This window comes from Hemiscyllium ocellatum, chromosome 12 (genome assembly GCF_020745735.1).
Source record: "Hemiscyllium ocellatum isolate sHemOce1 chromosome 12, sHemOce1.pat.X.cur, whole genome shotgun sequence".
NCBI classification, from domain to species: domain Eukaryota; kingdom Metazoa; phylum Chordata; class Chondrichthyes; order Orectolobiformes; family Hemiscylliidae; genus Hemiscyllium; species Hemiscyllium ocellatum.
The window spans coordinates 70396462-70420866 of record NC_083412.1 but is presented as its reverse complement, the minus strand read 5'-3'; the positions used below and the strand labels follow the sequence as shown (position 1 = coordinate 70420866).

The 24405-nt window shown below is 39.4% G+C and overlaps 1 protein-coding gene across 1 annotated transcript; it reads left to right on the top strand.

Moving 5' to 3' along the window:
• The first annotated feature begins 1596 nt into the window (after positions 1-1596).
• Positions 1597-24048, top strand: LOC132821114 (PEST proteolytic signal-containing nuclear protein-like). Its single transcript, XM_060833660.1, has 5 exons — positions 1597-1684; positions 4139-4377; positions 7320-7394; positions 16814-16869; positions 22884-24048. Exons 1-5 carry the CDS (start codon positions 1639-1641, stop codon positions 23005-23007), a joined length of 540 nt encoding a protein of 179 aa, XP_060689643.1. The 5' UTR covers positions 1597-1638; the 3' UTR covers positions 23008-24048.
• The last annotated feature ends 357 nt before the right edge of the window (positions 24049-24405 follow it).

Genomic DNA, 24405 nt, shown 5'->3' with positions numbered 1-24405 from the left:
CCTGTTGTGAGTAAATCCAATTTGATCCAAGGATATGATAGAAGGAATGATGGTTCCAAATGTCGGTCCAATAGTTTTGACAATAATTTAAAGTCAACATTTAGCAGACTTATAGGATGGTATGAACCACACAGTAAGGGATCTTTGCCTTTCTTTAAAAGCAAAACAATTGATGCCTGAGTTAAAGTTTGAGGAAGAGAGCCAGAATGAAACACTTCAACAAACACATCTACCAAAGGCAAACATCCCTCTAAACTAGTCCTATTCATGTACCCATCCAGTTATCTTTTAAATGTTGTAATTGTATAAGCCTCCACCACTTCTTCTGGCAGCTCATTCCCATTCATGCACTTCTTTGAGAAATTGTTACCACTCGGCCTCTTTTAAATCTTTCCCTCTTACCTCAGACTTATACCCTCTAGTTTTGGACTCCCATATGCTGGAAAAAAAGACCTTGGCCATTCACCTTATCCATGCCCCTCATGATTTTATAAACCTCTATGAATCATTCCTCAGCCTCCAACACTCCAGAGAAAATAGCCTCAGCCTATTCAACCTCTCCCTGGCAACATCCTTCTCTGGACTCTTCCAATTTTAACAACATCTTTCCTATAACAGGGGAGACCAGAACTAAATGTAGTATTCCAGAAATGGCTTAACCAATGTCCTGTACAGCATCAACATGTCATTGTAACTCCTATACTTAATGCACTGACCAATAAAGGAAAGCATACTAAATGCTTTCTTCACTACCTTGTTTACATGTGAGTCCACCTTCAAGGAATTATGAACCTGTAAGCCAAGTTCCCTTGGCAACACTCTCCAGGACCCTACCATTAATCATATAAGTCCTGCCCTGATTTGCCTTATCAAAATGCATTACCTCACATTTTTCTAAATTAAACTCCATATGTCACTTCTCAACAGTTTTAGGAGAGGGGTGTAGCAGATTTAAAACAAGGATGAGGATTAATTACTTCCCTCAAAGGGTCCTGTTGAAGAGAAAGACTGTTGAACTTGTAACTTATTACTTTATTTTTTTACTGTTGGAACTATGAAAGACTTTAATGCAAACTATTACCTCTTTCTTTATTTTCCACTATTTAATGGTTAACTTTTTAATTCTCGTTTCTCTTACTACTTTATACCTCAGCTTTTTTTGTACCAAGGTACCGAAGATGTCACCATATGTGGCTACATTACATACATTTAACTGTACTTGAGTACACGTGACAATGAAATCCTCATGAATCTGTGGAATGCACTGCCCTAGTGGCTCCTTGGACGTTGAGAGTAAATGTAAGTAGGAGTGGAAGAGATTTTAATGAGTAATGTATTGAAGAGCTGTGGAGAACAAGGAGGAAAGTGGAGTCGAGGCTAAGCCATTATAGTATCAAGTGATGGAGCAGGGTGGAGGGGCTAAACTTCTACTAGTGCTCCTAGTCCACCCACGCAGTGGGAAAGAATATCAATCCATTACATCCTCTTCTCAACTGCGATACCGCTCTCCCCTTCTCCTCAAACAGGAAGCAGTCCCGGGGCGAGGGGCGAGGGGGGAGGGGGGAGGGGGGAGGGGGGCGCCGGAAGTGGCGTCACGCCCCTCCCAGGGTGCTGTTGGCGGTTTGAAGTTGGTTGAAAATGGCGGAGGAAACACGCTCGGAGCTCGAGAAACTGCAAGATGAAGGTGCCGCTTCATACTCTTTTAACTACGCACACAGCGCGGCAGGATGTACAAATCCACATGTTTTCATATTAGCCAAAGGACGAAATTAATAATAAAAACCGTAAAGCGAGGTTCCCTTGCCCCGCTCCGGAGGAGGCTGTGCAGCCAGTGCGGGATCAGTAGGCGGGCGGACTGGGCCGGGCCTCGAGTCTCTTTCCACCTCGCCACTGTGTACAGGCTCCGAGCCCTGAGCAATTAGTGTCTTTTTTTTTGCTCCAATACATTAATCCTGTTTGTAGAATTACATCACCCTTAAATATTTTAAATCTCAAACTCAATTTTTAAGTACCGATTTATTGGTGTTAATTTCCTAAGTACTAAATTGCTGGTCCTCGAGCGAAAAATTTTAACAAAACATTCACTGAGAACGATAACTATTTTGGACCTTTTAAACAAATTAAGCTGGGAAACGCAATTTTTCTTGTGTATGTTAATACACAAATCTGGCTATTTTTTATAAAAAGAACTTAAAGCTATGAAATCTGCAATTTAACTCTTGCTAAAGTCTTGTAAAGCAAAATGGAAACTACAAGGAAATCTTATTGTGACCTAGTGTACATATTCGTGGCTGAGATTCTGATTAAAAAGTAGATAAAGACAGCATGGAGTATGTATAGAGTTTTGTTGCCATATACAATTTTGATAATTGATTTAATTTTGCCAATTGCCATCGAAGCAAATTTTTATTATGTATGTTCATGATTTATAAATAGTATCTGAAATTCAAATCAAACACCTGATTAAGTCCCAATCAAGAATAACACATGGCAATATAACAACAGCCCAATTTATTGTATCTGTAATAATTTGTAATCATAAATTTTATGTTTGTTTTTTTAAGGAATGTTTAAATATCTTAATATATGTAATGACTGGTAATTCATAACAAAACGCCATGTGAAAATCGTGCTGGATGCATTCAGTGATTCAGGATTTTGGCAACACGAAAAATCCAGTAGGACCAATACAGTACTAGTTGTGTTTAATCAGTAAACATTAAATTAGTGCATCTTTGTTGCGTTGCTCTAGAATTGAATATAATACTGTATTTAAAAATTACAATATCTAATCTGGCTGAGGTAAATCATGTTCTCAGATATATTTGGAATTTAGAACATCTAATGCACAAATAATGTATTTCCAATTGTTAGCTGTAGGATTATCCTGTAAATAATTGTAAAAAAATGTGTTATGCTCTTACCATACTGCCATTTTTAGTTAGGCTGTTAACAACCTCGATCTTAGTAAACCACTCTGATTAGCATTCTTAAATTGTTGTTAAGTCTTTTCAGTCTTGGGCAACAAAGCTACCAAGCAGTAAATAAATACCAAAAACCATAGTGATTAGTTGAAAGCAGAACATAATTCTAATGGTTTGTGTATTATGTGTATGCATATAATTGGTATCAATCTCTATCATAGTATTCATTTCTGGCTGACTAACTGTAAGGCTAATGAAAGGAAAATATTTTGGCTCAATAGCTGATTCCACATCAGGGGTGCAGAAGCTATTTAATAACGGGTATGTGCTTTTGAAATAAAAGCTGACAGTTAGTGCATGTATTAAACCATTTGAATCTGAAACATTTGTGCAAGTGACTTGTTTAAAACCAGGTGGAACTTTTTTTTGAAAACTAGCAAGCCTAACTAAAGTTATTCTATTTGGAATAAATTTTATTCTGGAGCAGATGACCCATATAGATTAAATTATTTAATCTTATTAAGCTTTTGCCTCATTTGCCATTCTGAACTATGTCTTCAAAATTAACTTTAATCAAAATTCAAACTCAAATATCAGAGATTTGAAGAATTATCTAATATATTTGATCATGGAACAATGTATATTCTGTTGGCTGTTATTATTGACGAGTAAGAAATGAAAAACAAATGACTTTAAAATTCACAAAGTAGAAACCGAAATTGCTCGGACTATAGGTCTTAAAGTAATTGATCATAACTTGACTATGTGAACCATTGTTTTTGAAATGCGGCCCATTTTGGCACTATATTTGTCATCAGTTATTTTAGGATGTTGTCATTCTGGCGTTCCCCCAACATGGCTTATAATGTAACACTTGAAAGTCTGCAATTTTACAGTCACTGGTGAATATTTCCTCATTGTGGACCTTTGGTCTACCAAAATCTGTACTGTTTTGGTCCTGTGAATTTTCCTTTGGGGTCCAAGAAACAGGAGCACTGGATTAATCCTGCCCTGAAACTGAAATATAGAGTCCATCCATCTATGAAATGGTTTCTCGGTGCCTGCATCTCCTGTATCTGACAAACAGTGGAAGAGACTACTGGTTCAGTCAGTGCATACTCACAGAAGCTCCCTAATACTTAATGAGGTTGCTGCATCCACCAAAGTGCTCGATAAAAGTATCTCATCTTGGTAAGTTGTTTCGACTCCACCAGGACTAGAAGAGAAGGAAGAGAAAACTGTGAAAACTAAGACTGTTTCTTCCAGTAATGAAGGCGAAAGTTCATCTCGAAGTGCAGAGAAAAGAGCAGCTGATGACAAAAATCAAGATGATTCTGCTTCCGGGGATGCAAACAACAAACCAACCCCTGCAAAAGTTTCCAAAGTTGGATTTTCAATAGGAAGTATGACCGTAAAGAAACCAGCCCCAATATCCATCAAATTAGGAGCAAATGTAAGTAATTTATTTTTGCTTTCAATGTGTCAAATGGTTATTTACTGTTTATCATAATGGATGTTTCTAATTGCAGATTCATTCTTTATTTGATGTTAAATGCGTTTTTGCAGCATTGAATTGTTTATGTTCAGCACGAAAAGGGAGGAAGAATTTAGATCAGAAATTTAGCTGAAGTCATAATTCGAGCTCTGGAATGGGGCAGTTAATTAAAGTCTGACCCTCATATGAACATTAAAGCAATATTAAATGCTTGTATTCAGCATCAAATAAAATATATACTTATTTCAAACTTGCTACGATTTTACCTTGTTCTCTTCAGCCTTCTACTTGAGAGAATTTTAATTGGTAAAAGATTAGAAATGGTAATACACAGTTATGCTGAGAATTGTCAGGAAGTTTATTTCTAGGATGTTTGTAGGCAGTTGATGTTAGGTGAGGGTTTGCTCAGTAGAAGTCTTGAATATTACCTTTTAAATGCTTTGCTTAACTTTAGTAAATGTAGCATGTAGGACAAAGGAATTGCAAGCAGAGCTACACATTTGAATTAGGAGTATACAATTATAATAAGACCTTTATTCACTTTAACATACTTTTGATGCTGACATGAGGTGTGCAATTTCATATTGAATCATACCTGCTTTACTGTTGAATATATACACATACACTGGAATATTCTTTTCAAAATATTCATAAGCTATATTGCATTCCTCCAGATTATTTTAAGGAATACATAATAAAATAGGACAAACTAAGCATTTTCATGATGGAAATCAGTAGATTATTAATAGGTAAAAGATACCAAGCAATATTGAGCAAAGGTGGATACATGTAGTTATGGAACAGCTTAGCCACAGGTAATTGAATTATAAAACAAGTTTGAGTGATTGAATGACTTAAGAGACATTCAAGTGCAAAGATTTATTCCTCATTAGAATGATAAGTACCTATTGCTAATATTCATATTTGCTTTGAGGGTGAGGAAAGAGGTGCTTTGCTGCATCTTCCTTTAAGAAATCCTTTTTCTAAATAGCTGAGCATGGTAATCCTTTATATCATTGCACATTATAAACCAAGAAGATCACAAACTTGATCCATGAACTTTGAGTTAAGTTATCTCAACTCTAGTTCAGGCACTGAACTAGGATTTGATAATTCTTGGAACATCTGCTTTTGAATAATCTGCCAGTAACCACTGTAAAAACAAAATGAGTAGCCATTACTATTTATGTAAAACTGTGTATCAGTTTATTGTACTCTTTTACACTTGTTGTAACTACCCAACCTGGCACATTCCATTTCACTTGTTTTTGCATATATAGAGTGGAGATACTTTCACTAATCTAAGTCACTGGCACCGTCACATTTGCTCTCTCTTTATTGGTCAGAAATATTAGAATTTGAAACCATTTTGCACATTAAGCTTAAAAACTGGATTAAAGGACTTCTTTTGGCAGTGACACAATGGCCAAAAGATAAACAAGAAAATTTAGATAACTAGTTGAAAGGTCAAGAAGCATTGTAAGATGTGAAGCATGTTTTTGCATTCTGACCAAATTACTTCAATGTAATTTTACGTCACTTGGCCAAGAATGGTCCTTTTCATGCAGTTTCTTATAGTTGGGTAATATTGGGTTTTTGTTACCTGACTGACTGGCACATTGGGAGGATTAGTAGGAAAGGTAGTCTATTCTGATTGGCCTGGTTTTTGAAGAGTAGTGGATCTGTCTGTATGCACACATTCTTAAAGGCATCAGGACAAATTGTCAGGCTTGGTGAAAAGGATAGAATAAGTGAAATAGAGAAGTTATGTTTGAACTTTGAAAATCTCATCTAAAGTATTGTGAATAATCTGGTCAGCGTGATTCAGTAAAAACATGAGAAAATATATAGAAGAGGTTTACCTGAATGTTGCCAAGTTCTGAAGAAAGGTTGGAAACATTAGAATTGTTCTTCTTGAAATGAAATGGCTCGGAGAGGGTATAATATAGATTTTCAAGGTGGTTTGATAGAGGAGACAAAGCACAGTTTTTCCCTGTGGTGAGTATGTTTTAACTCAGAATCATTGGTAAAGCATCAAGAAGGAAAATTAGCGCAGTAGTTTTTTGTTTTATATGGAACATTGCAATACTCAATCGGAATTATTTGTGGCTTTACATCAGAACTCATTTGAGAGCATGTAAGTTTGTTAACTGTCGTCAGAAAGCATATGAAAGCCTAGGCTTCATTATTTGAAGAAATATGGTACAGAAAGAAGGAATCATGTTAAACCTTAAAAAACATTGTTTAGGCCTTAACTAGAGTATTGTATTCAATTCGGAGACCATATTTTAGGAATGATGTGACAACCTTGGAGAGAGTGCTAAAGTACTGAACGTTACCAACACTGGCAGATTTTGGTCATGTAAGGAGACTGCATAAGCTAGGATTTTTCTTCTTGAGCAGGTTAAGAGGAGATCTGAAGCAGACTTTGAAAGTCTTGAATGATTTTAATTGATTAAATAAAGACTTTCCAGTGACAAGATGGAAACCAGGGAACATCATTTAAAGTGTTTGGCGAATGAGTACCAAGAAATCTTGTTTTTACACAAAGTAACTCGTAATCTGAGATGCACAGTCAGAAAGAATGATGAAAGCAGATTTGTTAGGAAGGTTCAAAAGACATTTGGGTAAGAAGGTGAAGGGAAATATAATGAAGGCAATGGGGAAAACCCCTGCAAGTGGGAATAATCAATAAGTTCGCTGTGCTCATTTTTATGCGTGAGGAATGATGTTCTTACGCAAATTGTGTTAAGGTTATTATATCTGGGTTATTCTAAGACCGAAAACACAATCCCTTTGCATCTGATTGGGAAACTGGTTTAAGACACCTCCATATTTGTTTTATTTGACCTGCAGTGAACAATTAGAATTGAAATCTTATAATTTAATTTTATTCCCAGAAACCTAAAGAAAGTCCACCTGTTTTAGCTCCAAAGAAACCTTCAGTTGCCGCTGTATTCAATGAAGATGAAGATGTAAGTACATAATTTTAAATCATCTATAACATTTTAGCTGTTAGGAGTCATACTGTTCCCTCACTGAGAAAACAAGAGGAAAATATATTGTGGGTGAAGATTGTATAAAAATGCCTCGATCAACTTAATAGTCTAATAAGAACAACTTATACTTAATGAAACACTCCAAGATGTTTCACAAGAGTGTTATGAAGTAAAATGTATCAAACCCCATAAGGAGGTATTGGGTTAGATGACCAAAATCTTGGTCAAGCCTGGTTGCTTATAAAGAGTAGCTTCAAGGAGGGAAAGAAAGATAAAACGATGAAGATGTGTGGAGAGAGAAATCCAAAGCTCTGGCCTATGTAGCTGGCGACAAAGCAAGAAATGGTTGTGTGACTGAGATCTTGAATTTCTGAGACAGAAGTAGGTGAGTAGATAAGTCAGAGTTATGGGGTTAGAGGAGTGGGAATGTGGAAACCAACCAATACTGAGGGGTTTGAATAGTCAAGATGCAAAACAAAGAGTTTCTGCAGCAGATAGGCTGAACCAGGTTGAATTTGGGAAATGTGACAAAAATACAAATAGCCTACCTTAGTGATGGCATGAATATTTGTTCGTTAATTCATTTTAGGGTCAAATGTGACACTAAGGATTTGTACAAAGTAGTTTTGCGCCATACTGTTGCCAGGGTGAATAACCTATTCTGTTCTTCTGTTATGAGTTCAAGACATAAGTGCAGAAATGTGCATCCTGTTGGCAGAATTGAGTCCCCGTTTTAATTTCATGTCTGTTGTTGAGAGTGGGAAACAAGATGCTTAATTATATCTTATTTAAAGAAATGGTTTTGTTCAAATGGTTGAGCAACTTTATCAAGTGTGCCACCTTCAGTGGTCTTATGGTCATGATAGAAAGCAGCTGTTTCCCGGAAGGTGGTGGGGGTCTTGAATGCACTGCATGGGAGGGTAGTGAGGTGGGAAGCCTCAAAACCTTGAAAAAGTACTTGGCGAAGTGCTGGAAAGTGGGACTCGTGCAGACTTAGAGTAGCTCTGTCAGTGCTGACTCGAAGGGCCAAAGGGCCTCTTCTGTACTGTGTGATTGTGTGGGGAAGCTTTCTGATTCCTATCTGTTGATTGAGGCTGCACTACAGATGGTTGTGCAGAGCAATTGGATCCAAGTGCACATTGAATGTAAGCGTGTGAAAGGATGGGAGAGGGCTTCAGAACCTTCATCCTTTGTTTCAGGTTCCGTCTCATCCTGATACAAGCATTGGTAGCTACTGAGCACATACATCAATCGAATAAAGGAGCAGTTGATCACTGACTTCATGCGTGGTGCTGCAGGTTCTAATGTTTAGACGAAACAGAAATTGCTGGACCCTTCGGGAGAAGGGTCACTAGACGCGAAACGTTACTTTCTGTGCTTTCTCTTCACAGATGCTGAGGTTTTGCTTACTGAGTTTTTGGCTTTATTTTGTATTTTAGATCTTGCGTTTTGATTTTTTTAAAAAACCCCCACACTACCGCCTAACTGCGATAGTGCTTATTTTTCCCCAGCACCCATGATGTGTGTGTGTAGGTGTGGGACACACAAAGTGCACGAATCTTTATTCAGTTTCCACCACCAAGAAGATAGGAAAACACCCGGGTGGCCAGTGACAAGCAGTGCTCTTCACATCAAAGGGCAATCCTGTGTGATCAAACAGTGAAGGGGAGGGCAGGGACTAAATCAAAGTAGAGTTCGGGGGGGGATCTTGCATTTTGAGTGCACAGCAGCTATCAAACCATTGGCTTGCTGTTAACGCTGTAATTAGCATTTGAATCTTGATTTGCAATTCTAAGGAAGCAGATTGAATTGGAATGTTTGGAGTGGTAGCCGAACCAATAAAGGCTGATTTCTGTAAATGATTTTCATGTGCCGCATCATACTGTTCATTTGCACTAGGCGGGTTGGGGTTGGGAATTCACATTTTCCAAGACAGGTGGATTAGTCTGTAAGAGTTTCTGTTCATAAACGTGAACCAGCATTTCCTGACACACAGATTTTTCAGTCAGAATTTGAACCTGCTTCAATCATTTGCCTTGATTTGTACTGAGGGAAGGCAGGGATTTTTCACATTGGTAACACCTGAATTTTTTGGAACGTCAGACAGAACAGCGCAATAACAGGCCCTTTGTCAACTGTTGGGGACATGTAAGCAAGCAACTGCTGGACAAGCACATGCTGGAAGGCAGTAAATTGAAGGGTGTGTGGGTTAGGTTGATCTTAGATTAAGATAAATGCTTGGCGCAACATCATGGACCAAAGGGCTTGTACTGCGCTGTACTGTTCTTTGTTCTATGAATCAATAGGTTGATGTGCTGAGAAAGGACTTAATAATTCAGAGACTCCATATTGTTGAGTACACTGCCAGCACCATGGAATGGAATTGATTGCGATGGAGTAGAGTTTGGAGCAGGGTTAGAAAAATGTATTCAGCCTTCTAATGTTTAATTTAGGAACATCTCTTATCCAAATCTAGATGCCGGATTTCAAAATCTGATAATTTAGCAACAAGAAATGATTCAAGAATAGCAGTGAGGTAAATCTCAATATTGCAAATAAAACTATTTCTCTGCTTTTTGATGATATTGCTAACAGGCAGCAGGTGTTTGTCAAATGGGCAAGAGCAAAGGGTAAATTCATGGAGACACTTGAAGTAATAATGCAGGTCAGGAAGATTAATAGCCATCACAAATGATGCTGTCCTGTTGGAAAGGAGATACAGGTCTTTTTCTATAACGTGTGTTTCGTCAACGCAATTTGGCCGTAATGCGATGGGAGAATTAGGGAATTTTTTTAAAAATGCGAACTCCCGTTTGCTGTTACCTGATTCCATCCAGAGTTGAGAGTGTGGTACTGAAAAAGCACAGTGGGTCAGGCTGCATCTGAGGAGCAGGAGAATCAATGTTTTGGGCAAAAGCCCTTCATCAGGATGCCGTGCTTTTCCAGCACCGCACACTCGACTCTGATTTCCAGCAACAGCACTCCTCACTTTCTCCTCATTGATCCACTCTAGGTGACTACTTCAGGTCAAACAAAGAGGTTGGAACATGGGGCAATTTATTTCTGACCTGATCGTTGATGTCTTTGAGGATGTATTTAGAAATTATTGTAGGAGAAAAGATTTGGATCTCAAGATTATCCTCAGTCTGGACAATGCACCAAGATGTCCTTCCATCGATGAGTTTTCTGAAAACACCAAAATGCAATTTCTGCTTCCGAATGCAACCATCTCACTCAATCCCTGGACCAGGGTGCAATGGCAGGTTTTGAAGCGTATTATTTAAGATGCACATTCAGAAAGCTGATTGCAGCTACTGAGGGGGATAATGAAGACAGTGTTCTTCAATTTTGGAAGATCTTTAACATTAAGAATGCTATTGGCATCATTGTGGAAGCCTGGGGTGATATCAATAAGGACTGCTTGCATGCAGTTTGGCAGAAGCTTCTCCCAGATTTTGTTCATGACTTTAAATGCATTGAGTCGTCAGAGGAGCTTCCAGCAATCAAAGAACATTGTGTCACTCTTGCAAAACACATTGGATTTGAAGAAGCGGAAACTGATCCACAAAACTTGTTTCTGTGGGGGAAATTGAAGCTCGTGATGAAGATTGTGAAGTCCAGGATGTAGCACTACAAGCACTTGCCACTTCTGTTTTGTCTTCTGTCCTGAGGGAAGTAATCTAATCAAGAAGAGTCAATAATCGGAAGCATAGATTGAAGGTGAGGGTAGAAAGTTAAGAGGGGAGTTGAGGTGAAATTTGTTCCACAGATTTTTTTTTAAAAAGGGAGGCACGGCGGCTCAGTGGTTAGCACTGCTGCCTCACAGCGCCAGCGACCCAGGTTCAATTCCAGCCTTGGATGACTGTCTGTGTGGAGTTTGCACGTTCCCCCATGTCTGTATGGGTTTCCTCCGGGTGCTCCGGTTTCCTCCCACAGTCGAAAGATGCGCAGGTCAGTGTATTGGCCATGCTAAATTACCCGTAGTGTTAGGTGCATTAGTCAGAGGCAAATGGGTCTGGGTGGGTTGCTCTTTAGAGGCTCAGTGTGAGGATGTTGAGCTGAAGCGCCTATTTCTACTGGAGAGGAATCTAATCAAGTTGAGAAATAGTTGCAGCTCTTAGAAAGCAATGACTATAGTGCAGAATGCAGCAGGATAATACTTTGTGGCATAAAGTCTTATCTGGCATCCAATGAACAGCTTCTTCATGAAAGAAGAAGGATGATATATAAAACCTGAATGCCTTTTTTAAGCCAACCCCCAAGAAACAGTCTGAGAACAATGAACCACAGTCATCCACTGCTGAACTCAATACTTTCTTTCGTTGTAGCCCTGCATCCAGAACTGCACCTGAAAGTGATGACCCTCAGTCCCTGTCGTTTGCAGTCATAACTCAGCAAACTTAGAAACCCCTTAAAGTGTTAACTTTATTGTATAATTTCATTAAAATATAAGATTTTAACATTTACTTAGACTGTGCTTTTGCTTGTGTTTGGCCAACTACTGTTTTTGTTTCGATTTTTACTGATGTTGGTGATTCGCCCCAGCCCTGTTTTTCCCATAGGCCCTGCTATTTCTGTTGCGTGATTTTCTATAGCACAAGGTCACACGAGAATGCAACTACCGTGTTATAGCAGAACAGGTCACATGACTGGACATGACATTCAGTTGTATCACACATCTCCACCAAAGTCAAAAGAAATAAAACTGTCACACCAGGTGGTCTTGGCATAGGCATTGGAAGCAACTAAGGGTTCACCCTATCCAGATTCTTCTGCAGAATTGGAGGGCTGCCCCACAAATGAATCAAACAATGATCCAATGTCATTTATTGATCCATTCCTTTCATTAAATGTTCCAGGTTTCTCCATCATTATCCCCACCAGAGGTGGGGGCACAATGGTAAACCCAAAGGAAAGGCTGTCTGAATCTTTAGTGTTGCCCTGAGACTTCATGGAATCCTTTGGACAAACATGAGCAAGAAAACTTTGTGCTGATTACAATTTTCCACCATCCAGTAGATGCTGACTTTGCATTTCTTCACATAGCACACCACTTAGAAGAAGCACTGTCATTAACAAAAGCAATAAGAGAATATAATCTGGGAGTCAGATCAAAAGTACCAAGAGTGTCTCAATTACACTAAAATCGATTATGAAATGGTCAGTTCTGAAGGACCTATCTGCTTGACCAGGCTTCTGTCAGATGTTGAGAGAACCTCGGCGGGGGGGGGGAGGGAATACTTGACCTCATCTTCCCCAGTCTACCTATCACCAGATGCTATGTATCTGTTCATGATGATGTTGGTAAGAATGGGCAACCCTTGTGGAAAAGGACCTGCTTCGCACTGAGGATGCCTAGTATTGTATTGTGTGGTACTATCATCATACTAAGTTGGGTAGTTTCAAGGCAGGTCTCACAATTTACTACTGAATAGCCATGAGATGGTCTGGACTGTAGCTGTAATAGTTGTATTCAACCACAATCTAGAACCCCATTGTCCTGGCATATTTTTCATTTATTATTCTCATCAAGCCAAGTGATCAACTTATGTTTAATGAGGGCTGAGCACAGCATGTAAGGTGCAGCAGCAAGCTACCTAGGAATGAATTGCTGGCCTGATGAAACTGCATCATAAGCATAAATGTGTGATCAAAAGCAACATGCAATAGACAAAGAAAAGTAGCCAAACTTCTTCATGGCGGCCACCAGTTGTGAATTGTAGTGGATAGGTTACTGCAGGCGCATGCTTCACAAACATTCCCATCCTCAGTGATGGAGTGCCTAGCACATCAATTTGTAAACTTGAATAAAGCATTTGCAAACACATTCAACCAGAAATTTCGAGTGAATGATCTATTTAGGACAATTCCGATGTCTTGGAATCACTTGGTGGTATACAAAAAATTCAAAAGGCACTGGATATAACAGAAGTTATTGACTCTCTGTACCAATAGTTAGCCGTTAGCTAACTTGTCCCGATACTCATAACTTTGACATCTACCTAGTTTGTCCTGTCCACAAAATGCGGGACAAATTCAATGTGGTCTTGACAGGGCAGCACCGTGGCCCAGTAGTTAGCACTGCTGCCTCAACATGCCAGAGACCTGGGCTCAGTCACAGCCATGTGACTGTTTGTGTGTAGTTTACATGTTCTCCCTTTGTCAGCATGGGTTTCCTCTGGTGCTCCGGTTTCCCCCCCCAATCCAAAGATGTGTGGTTCATATGCATTGGCAATGCTAAATTGCCCATAGTGTCTAGGAATGTGTCAGCTCGATGGATTAGTTATGGGAGATGCAGGTCTAGGGGGGAATAGAGTAGTAGGGGAGTGGGTCTGAGTGGGATGCTGTTCAGAATGTATAGATTTGAGGGACCAAATGGCCTGCTTCCACATTGTAGGGATTCTATTGCCAATTGCAAGCCCCAGGGTTTACTGTTGATCCCGGAATGGTGAAAATATGTTGGGTTCCTAAATGGATTATCCACTCAATGTTTATTGCTGAAATTCATTGCTGTCAAACAGCAACTTGCTCTGCAATAATCTGCTGACTGATACTCATTTTCAGTTTTGAAAAAAGTCATTTGGCTGCATATCTCATCACAGCCTTGTTGCAGATGTGGATATAGAGGTGGGATAAGCATGACTGCCCTTATGTCAAAGCGTTTGATTGAGTGTGGGCTCAGGGAAAACTAGCAATGTTGAAGTCAGTGGCAATTAGTCTGCAGAAAGGATAATGACTGTGATTGTTGCATGCTAATCAACATATCCGTAGGGCATCATGGCAAGAGTTCCTATCAGCCAACCATCTTCGATTGCGTCATTGATGACTTTCCTGCATCATATCGTCAAAAATGGTAATAATTGCACTGTGTTCAATATGATAGACAACTTTTCAGCTACGTATTGAAATAATCTTTACCTGCATAAAGAAAAGCCTGAATAACATTCAAGCATTTTTTTGATGTGTGGCAAAAACCATTTGTGCCACACAGCTGCCTGGTAATGACTGTTTCCGATGTGAGAGATTTAACTATCACCTTTGGACATTTAACAGTTACTTATTGTTGCTGAATTTCCCACATTGACGACCTGTGTCTTCCCACTAACCGGACATTTAACTGGAGCAGCAACAGATCAGTGCTTAGGTTACTCGTGTGCTTCACTCACCTATTGCCCAAAGCCTTTCCACCATCTTTAAAACACAAGCACCCCATTGCAACCACTAAGACTGATCTTTGCTAAACTGGTTCAGATCATCCACCTAATCGTAGAATCCCTACAGTGTGGAGGCAGACCAAAGGGCCCACAATGACCCTCCGAAGAGCATTCTACCTAGATTCTCCACTCGATTTTGCAAGGCTAACATACCTGGTCTGCACATTTCTGGACTCTATGGAAAATTTAGCATGACGAGTCCACTTAACCTACACATAGAGTCATCGAGATTTACAGCTCACAGATAGTCCAACTTGTCATGCCAACCAGATATCCCAACCCAATCTAGTTCCACCTGCTAGCACCTGGCCCATATCCCTCCAAACCCTTCCCACGCAAACACAGGAAGAATATGCCAACTGTGTACAGAGTTGTCCAAGGTTGGAATTGAACCCAGATCCCTGGCACTGTGGGGCAATAGCGCTAACCACTGAATCACCTTGGTGTCACAATCTTCACCATATGTTGTTCTTGAGAAGGTGGCAGTGAGTTGCCTTCTTGATTTTCTCCTGTTCATTTGCTGTGGGTACATCCAGAGTGCTGCCATAGAATTTGTTCTCAGAGTTTGACCTGGTGACACTAAAGGTGTGGAGATTTATGTCCGTATCAGGGCGGTGAGTGGCTTAGAGGGCAGTATATCTGTAACCCTTCCAGTGGTTCTCGATTTGGAAGGCACTGTCTAAAGAGCATTGGTGAGTTGTCCTGACTTGTGTATGGTGGATAGGTTTTGGGGAACCTGGAGATAAGTTACTAGCTGCAGGATTCATAGCCTCTGACTTATGTTTGTAATCACAGTATTTTTCTGGTTAGTGGTAACTGCCAGGATGTTGGCGGTTGCGGCATTCAGCATTAGTAACACCATTGAATGTCAAAGCATGATGATTAGTTTTTTTATGGTCGGAGATGATCATTGATTCACACTGTGTGGCACAAATATCTCGGGAGTTGGAAATGGTTATGAACATTATGCAATTATCAGTGAATGTCATCACTTCTACCCTCAAGTTGGAGGAAAAGTCCCGAATGAATTGGCTGAAGATCATTAAGCCAAGAACAGTACCCTGACAAGCTCCTGTATGGATGTCCTGGAGTTGATATGATTGACCTCCAAAACCCACAACTACCTTCCTTCATGCTATGTATAACTTCAACTAGCAGAAACCTTTCCCCTGATCCATTACTTGTTTTATTGTGTACAATTCCAACAACACTCTGCTTGATATTATCTAATATTGAAGAACGGCTTGATCAACATGCCATCCACCACCTTAAACCCTCATTGCCTTCACCAGCACACAGTGGCAGCACTGTGGACATCTGCACGATGCATTCAACAATAAAGTATCATCTTCCATGCCTTTAATCCTACCATTTGAAAAACAACAAATGGGCCAGAGCATCACCACCTGCAAGTTCCCCTCCAAACAGCACACCATTCTGACTTGGAAATTATCAGAGTTGCTGGTTCAAAATCTTTACCAGCTGACTTGCAGTGGTTTTGAAGTCTGGTTGCTGTGAAGTTCTCAAGAATGGCAATGGTCAGTTTATGCTTTTGACTAGGAGCTGATTATGTTTCCTGGCTGTACTAGAAAGTTAGCTAAGTAAAAACAATGACTGCAGATGCTGGAAACCAGATTCTGGATTAGTGGTGCTGGAAGAGCACAGCAGTTCAGGCAGCATCCAAGGAGCTGCCCCTTGGATGCTGCCTGAACTGCTGTGCTCTTCCAGCACCACCAAGCCAGAATCTAGAAAGTTTGCTGTTACCATGTCCTTTTAAAAATGGATGAGCATTGTCAAAAAGTGCATATTTGACTGTGAATAATAGTTCTGATTGCCAGTGTTTAGGGTAAGTTAACTAATACCCGTGGGCCTGGGTACTTGTGATTTATCTTATATGTCTTTCAAAACCAAACTAAATGAAATAAAATATTATCAGCTTTTCTTTCTCCCTGGAATACTGTTATGCATCCCTTTGTCTGCCTAACTGTTGTTCTTTCTCTCTGGGCTCTACCTATCCACTCATCCCATTACCCCACTCCTTTCCTCCCAAACCTGTCTTCATCATATATACATTCTCTACCTAGTCAGTATCAGTTCAGAGGAAGGGTCACTGGACACAAAATGTTAACTCTACAAAAACGTTGATTGGTGGTTAACTGAATCCTTTATTTCTACTTGCAGAGTGAACCAGAGGAAATGCCTCCTGAAGCAAAAATGCGCATGAAGAATATGGGACGGTATGTTTTAATAATTTTTAAAAAGTAATGTTCTAAGCATTATATGGAACAAGACATATTTAAGCTACTCTTCGGTTTAGATGGAAGAAATAATGAAATAATACTGAAAACCCAGATTAAAGCTTGGAAAGAATACCAACTAGCAGTATAATGCACTTGTTCACAAACACATCAAAAGAAATTATATTTCTCATCGTCTCCCGAGCAGTCATTTGTTGATTTGGCTCCTGTGGAAAATCAGTTTTAACTGCATCCTTTTGAATGTTCTATTAATGTCATGCTGCCCTATCAAAATCTACTTTGTACTGTATATATCCACAGGACATTTAATTCCATGTCAAGCACAGGCATTAACATTGAGATTGCGGTTGTTTTTATGCCTTTTTAAACTTGCTTTACTGATAATTAAACACTTGGAAATCCTTAAAATAGAGTGCTTCCAAGCTATTGCTTCCAAAGCTATTGAATTAAACAGAATTAGTTTAAAAATAAGCTGCTTTGGAGTTAGTTTCTTTGTGTTTCAAAAGAAGACAAACTCTGACATCAATCAATATTAGCATGTGTCATTTTTCTTGCATCTTATATGCAAATTCAACATCACTTAAGTTTGCTGAATCCAAAGAAAACAAGCCAAGCTTATCCAGCCTTTCTCATTAGTTGAAGTGCTCTATCCCAGGCACACCTTGGTGAATCTCCTTTACATCCTCTCCAGTCTAATCGCATGCTTCCTGTAGTGGGTGACCAGAACTACACACTGGTTCGGCCACAGCCGGAGTATTAAGTTCAGCTCTAACACGATCTCCCTTCATTTTTGATCTATGCGGTAATTGATAAAGGTGTGCTTTCTTAACTACTCTATTAACCTGTCCTGACACCTTCAGAAATCTGTAGACAAGCACCCCAAGATCCCTCTATTCTTCTGAACTTCTTTGTGTCTTGCCATTTCATTGAACATTCCCTTATCTTGATGGTTCTTCCAAAGGCATTTATCAGGGTTAATGTCCATCAGATCAATCTGTTTATCATTCTTCCTGCTGTCAACCACCTGAGTTCTATGTGAACCTACTTATCATTCCCCAGCTCCACAATCCTTGCAACATGTGCATACACACACACACACACACACACACACACACACACCCCATTGATTCCTGTGATACACCACTGTATAGCAAGCGTCAGCCAATTTTGGATCTACCATACCAGGTTAACCTGGATCCCATGAGCTTATACCTTCTGTTTCCCATGTGGGATCGTGTCAAATACCTTGCTGGAATCCATATAACCTATATCAACTGCCCCAACTTAATCCAAATACTTAGTGACCTCCTCAAAAAATTCCAGTATATTTGTTAGTCATGGGTCTTTCTGACAAAATTATGCTGGCCATCACTGATCAAACCTTGCCTCTCTGCAAGGAGATTAATTTTTTCTTTGTCCATTTTCTCCAATAGTTTCCCTACCACGGGTTTTAGTTCCCTTTTCTATCTCTACCACCCTTCTTATCTTCCAGTCCTCTGACACCTCCTTCGTGGCCAGAGATGATTTGGAAATTTGGGTCAGGGCCCCAGTAATTTCTTCCCTTGTCTCAGTTCATCTGGACCAGAGTATTTGTCCATTTTTAAATCTGCCACAACCTTCAATACCTTTTTGCTTCTTATATTAATTTGTTGAAAAACCTTGCAATCCATCTTGAATTCTGTACTTGCATCCTCCCGTTCCCAGGAAAAGACATGTGAAATACTCATTTAACACTTTTCCAATATCTTTTGGCTGAAAACACAGATTGACCCCATAGTCCCTAATAAACCTTACTTTTTCCCTGGCTGTTCTCTTCCCCTTGATATATTTGTAGAATATCTTGGGATTTTCCCTAATCTTGCCCGCATCTGTTTTAATTGTTTCCTTGAGTACTCCCTTGCACTTTTTATGCTCATTTAGGATCTCAAGTTAGTTTGCTCACTTTGGACCTGACATACATGTTTCTTTTCCTTTTTATTTCTTGGAAATTCCTATTCCTTCTGTGGATGCCTGGTTCCTACATTTCAACCACAAATTGATATGTTAGCTCATTACTTTCCTCAGTATTGTTTTGAATTGTTTTTATGCATCTTAGTGAATTAACTAGTGACTGGGTGTGTATAATACACTTCTAACAATATTACTGCCCCCTTTTTATTTCTGTGTTTACCAACAAAGCCCCATTTGATGACTCTTCCAAGATATTGTACCACCTTATGGTAGTAACTGACTAGTAGCTAATAATGTTACACCACCTCCACTTTCACACCCTCTCCTTGTCCTGCTTGAAGATTCTATAGACTGGAATGTTAACAGTCATGTCCCTCCCTCTTTGTGATGACCACAACATCACAGTCCATTTGTCAGTCCATGCCCTTAACTCATCTATCTCACTTCTATACTGCTGGCATTAAAGTAGAGGTCATCCAACCTCACTTTTCTCCCTGAGACACCACGTGGCTGAACTCTCAGTGCTTTTATTATTGAATTAAATGGTTTTGAAATTTTGATTTTAAAAAAATTTATGAATCACTAGCTGTTTATTTCATAAGAGTACTGCTGTCAGAACCAAATGACTTCAATCCAGTGATCAATGCTCACTTAATTCTAGGTATCATAGTTTAATAACAAGCTGACTAAATTTTTATCTATATTTAGTTGAATGAAAACAAAGAATTTTTTGCAGAAATTGCATGAAAACAGTTTCCAAATAACTTGTTTTAAATTTTAAACTTTAAACACATCATTCAAATGGATGGAGGAAATACTGAAATCTGTAAACCTACCTAAGCTTTGAGGGGGGAGGTGGTTGTATGATGTAATGTCACTGGACTGGTTATCCAGGACCCCAGGGCCTTGGGTTTGAATCCTATTGGGGCAGATGCTGAAATGCTGCTGTAAAAAAAGACATCTGATTCACTAATGTCCTTAAGAGAAGGAAATCTGTTATCTACCCCATCTGGCCTACGTGTGACTTCAGACCTGCATCAGTATTGTTGACTCTTAACTGTCCTCTGAAATGGCAAAGCAAGCAATTCACTTCCAAAATAATTAGCCAGCAACACCCACATCACATTAATTTTTAAAATTAATAGAAATGAGATTTCCTCTAAAGGAGGTGCTCATTTTAAGATTAAATAAATATTTGACAATATGAAAATAATGCATTTCAAGGAGATTTGGAAGTTTATCTTCAGGACAGTTTTGGTCCGTTACATTGATTATGCTGTTCCTCAAACTTATGTTGAACTTCAGTGGAATGGTAGAGGAGACCGAGAACAATGGGGTCAGAGTAGGAGTGTGTGAAGAATTAAATTAAGATACTTCTGGAAGCTTGCAGTTATGCATATGGTCTGAATGTGGATATTCCACAAAGGAGACACTCAGTCTTCATTTGGTTTCCACAGTGTAATGGTTTCTTTGGATCCTTAGCATCACAGTTGCCAGTCTTGAGCCATTTTGATTCACTCTACGTGATATCAAGAGATGAGTGAAGGCAATGGCTGCTGTAAAGGCTATAAGCCTTGGCAACATTCTGGCAGTAGTACTGAGAACATGTGCTCCAGAACTTGCTACACCTCTAGTCAAGCTGTCCCAGTAAAGCAACAACACTGGCATCTATCTAACAATGTGGGAAATTTGAAGTAACTAAAAAGGTTGATGAGGGCAGACTGGTCCTGTACTTGTTGTTTACTTGCAGCCTTTGACAAGGTTCTGCAAAGTAGACTAATTAGTAAAGTTTGATCATATGGGATTCAGGGTGAGCTTGCCAATTGGCTTTATGGTAGGACATAGAGGGTAATGGTGGAAGCATGTTTTTTAGATGAGAGACCTACGACCAACGGTGTTTGAAAGGGATCAGTACTGGATCCACTTTTGTTTGTCATTTATATAAATGTTTGGATGAGAGTGGTTAGTAAATTTGCAAATGGCACCAAAGTTGGTGATATAGTGGATAGTGAAGAAGGTTATTTAAGATTACAAAGAGATCTTGATCAATTGGGCCACTCGGCTGAGGAGTGGCATATAGAGCTCAATTTGGATAAATTTGAGAAACTGCATTTTGGTAAAACAAACAAAGGCAGGATTTATACAATTAATAGTAAGGCCCTAGGTTATGGTGTAGAACAGAGAGACCTAGAGGTTCAGGTGCATAGTTCTTTGAAATTTGTGTCACAGGTAGACAGAATGGTCAAGAAGATGTTTAGCATGTTTGCCTTCATCACTCAGACCTTTGAGTACAGGAGTTGAGGTGTCATACTGAGGTTGTAAAGGACAATGGTGAGGTCTCTTCTGGAGTACTTTGTTCAAGTCTGTTCACCCTGTTATAGGAAGAATATTATTAAACTGGAGGTGATTCAGAAAAGATTTACCAGGATGTTATCAGGAATGGAGGGTTTGAGATATAAAAGTAGATTTGAAATATTGCGACTTTTCTCACTGGAGCAGAGGAGGTTGAGGTTAACGGAGATTAAACGGAGGTTAACAACACTCAAGCTTAATATCATTCAGGACAAAGCAGCTTGCTCAGTTGGCACCCAACACCTTCAGCATATACTGTACCACTGACTGTCACTTGCAGCAATGTCAGTATGAACCATCTGCAAGATGCACAACAAAAACTCAAGACTTCTTCAACAACATCTTCCAAACCTGTGAACCGGAGCAGCTGGAAGGACACATAGTAAATACGTGGGAAGACCACCACTTGCAAGTTCCTGCACCATCCTGACTTGGAACAATGTCATTGTTAGTTCTCCATTAGGATAAAATTCTGGAATCCCTCCCTGACAGCATTAAATCCGGCAGTTGAAGAAGGCAACTCACAGCCAACTACTTGAAAGCAATCAGGGATGGGCAATAAATCTTATAAATAATAGTTAAAAACACTCATGGATACAACAGAAATGGAGAAACAGAGAGACTGGAATAGTCTCTGTACCAGAGGCAAGGAATGAGGAACTATAGTCATGGTAACTATGGGAGTCACTGGGTTTGTAATTGAGTCAGGTTGTTGTGTGTGGCAGCTTAGTACCATGGTTGTTGTATGTAGGATAAGCAATACAATTTTTGCATATTGTATTCATTAGATTACTTACAGTGTGGAAACAGGCCCTTCGGCCCAACAAGTCCACACCGACCCGCCGAAGCACAACCCACCCATACCCCTCCATTTACCCCTTACCTAACACTACGGGCAATTTAGCATGGCCAATTCACCTAACCTGCACATCCTTGGACTGTGGGAGGAAACCGGAGCACCCGGAGGAAACCCACGCAGACACGGGGAGAACGTGCAAACTCCACACAGTCAGTCGCCTGAGTCGGGAATTGAACCCGGGTCTCAGGCGCTGTGAGGCAGCAGTGCTAACCACTGTGCCACTGTGCCGCCCACAATTGAATGTTTAGATAAACAAATAGTTAAAATTGCTACCTCAAGCCATCAGTTGAGCCGCTTTAATTTTAAAATACTATAATTAACTTGTGGCTCAGTGGTTAGCACTGCTGCCTCACAGCGCCAGGGACCCGGGTTTGATTCCAGCCTTGGGTGACTGTGTGGAGTTTGCACATTCTCCCTGTGTCTGCTTGGATTTCCTCCGGGTGCTCTGGTTTCTTCCTACAATTCAAAGATGTGCAATTCAGGTGAATTGGCCATGCTAAATTGCCCATGGTGATTGGTGCATTAGTAGGGAGTAGGGGAATGGGTCTGGGTGGGTTAGTCTTTGGAGGGTCAATGTGGGCTTGTTGGGCCAACGGGCCTGTTTCCGTACTGTGGAGAATCTAATCTAATCTTATACCTTTGTTTTACTAAACAGTGTTTCAAGGATGATGAATTATGCGAAATGTATGCTGTGACTTTTATAAATGTATGTAGTTTACAAACTCCCATAATGAGATGGTGACATTCCATTATGCATTGAAGTAGCAGATTATTGCATTTACACATATTTAAAATTAAATATTTTGGTAATTTACTTAATCTCTTTCTTCAGAGAAACACCGACGTCAGCAGGACCAAATTCTTTTAACAAGGGAAAACAAGGATTTTCTGACAACCAGAGGTTGTGGGAGCGGAAGATGAAAAGTCAGCTGCGGAACTTTGGAGACGAGGACTAAATGCTATTATTGAAAATGCAGAATTGTGAGCTGTGGGAAGTGGAAATGAATTGTAGAGATTGAGATACATTCTAGATTGCTTTGAAATGGAAACTATTTTCAGTGATGTGTATAATGTATACTTAAAGACTTTCTCACTATAACTTGTAATGAGTGCAATGTGTTTAGTAAACAGTAAGTGACCCCTTCAGAGAAATTTCATTCAGAAATATTCAACACAGAAGTTGCAGTTAAGATCTTTCACCTCTAGTAGCTATATTTGATTATTTTTAGTGTGCCACTGTGGTTATTTCATTTGGAGTCCTGGAAAGTAATATGTCTACATATCAGTTAAAAATCGGAAAGGAAAGTTCAGTTAAATTTCACTTCATTGAAAAGTTCATGGTCATTAATTGCGAAGCTCCTGAAAACTGTTTTACATTTTATAATAGGCAAGTACTTTTGGTTTAAGCAAATTTCATGTTACTCAAAAAAATTCAAAACTTGTCTGAATTATTTCAAGACTCAGATTTCCAAGTATCACACCTTTTTCCAGCAAACACTTGGTCTAGTGAGGCATTCCTAGGTTGTATATGAACTCAAATGGGAATAATGTAACTTGCCAGGCAACTGTTCCCTGCTAGCAGTGCAGCACAGGCAATCGGTATATATGGAATGGGAAGGACAAACTATATCCTTTGTCTTCAATCCCTTTGATATTACAATGTACTGAACTTGTTTATTGCAGATTATTATTAATGGAGTCATGTTAACCTAACTTTCAAAATTTGGCATGATACATTAGTGTGTGGTAAGTATTTTCACTTCTATTCCCAAAAGACATGTCCAACAAATAACAGTTGACAACAGCTGTAGAAGTGCCGATTTGATATGAATTAGGAAGCTCAACCTGTATTTAACTGAAGTGGTTCTATCCACAACTTCATTGAAATTCTTGTTGTCTTTTCTCAGCCTTTGCAAGTCTTGTATTAGTTCTTCTGTACACCCACGATAAATAATAAATTCTAATCTGGGATTTGTTACTCTTCCCAGTACACCAAATGGCATTCTTCCATTGATAACTCAAACATTAGAAGTTTGGAAGGCTCATTTCTGTGCTCTTAATCTTTCGCTGAATCAGGTAATTTAATGCACTTGGTTTAGGCTATTCTTTAGTGTGTTTAATCCCCATTTTACAATAAGCATTCATTTCTGAGTTTAGATTGACTCTTTAAAAATCAGAATGGAAGGCCTTCCTGTATCAGTTGTAGTGCAGTCTATCTGTCGTAAGTTCTATATAACCATTTCTTCTATTTTCTTCCACTTCCCAGCTCAATATTTTAAGTAGTATAAATCTGCCAGAGATATGAAGGTTAGGAATAACATCCTTGGAGAATAAATAAGATCTCCAAAAATGTT

Excerpts from the sequence above, each read along its gene's own strand:
- LOC132821114 (XM_060833660.1), top strand. The coding sequence starts at position 1,639 with ATGGCGGAGGAAACACGCTCGGAGCTCGAGAAACTGCAAGATGAAG. Across the intron at positions 1,685-4,138 it reads CGAGAAACTGCAAGATGAAG|GACTAGAAGAGAAGGAAGAG; the intron begins GTGCCGCTTCAT and ends CGACTCCACCAG. Across the intron at positions 4,378-7,319 it reads CCATCAAATTAGGAGCAAAT|AAACCTAAAGAAAGTCCACC; the intron begins GTAAGTAATTTA and ends TTTTATTCCCAG.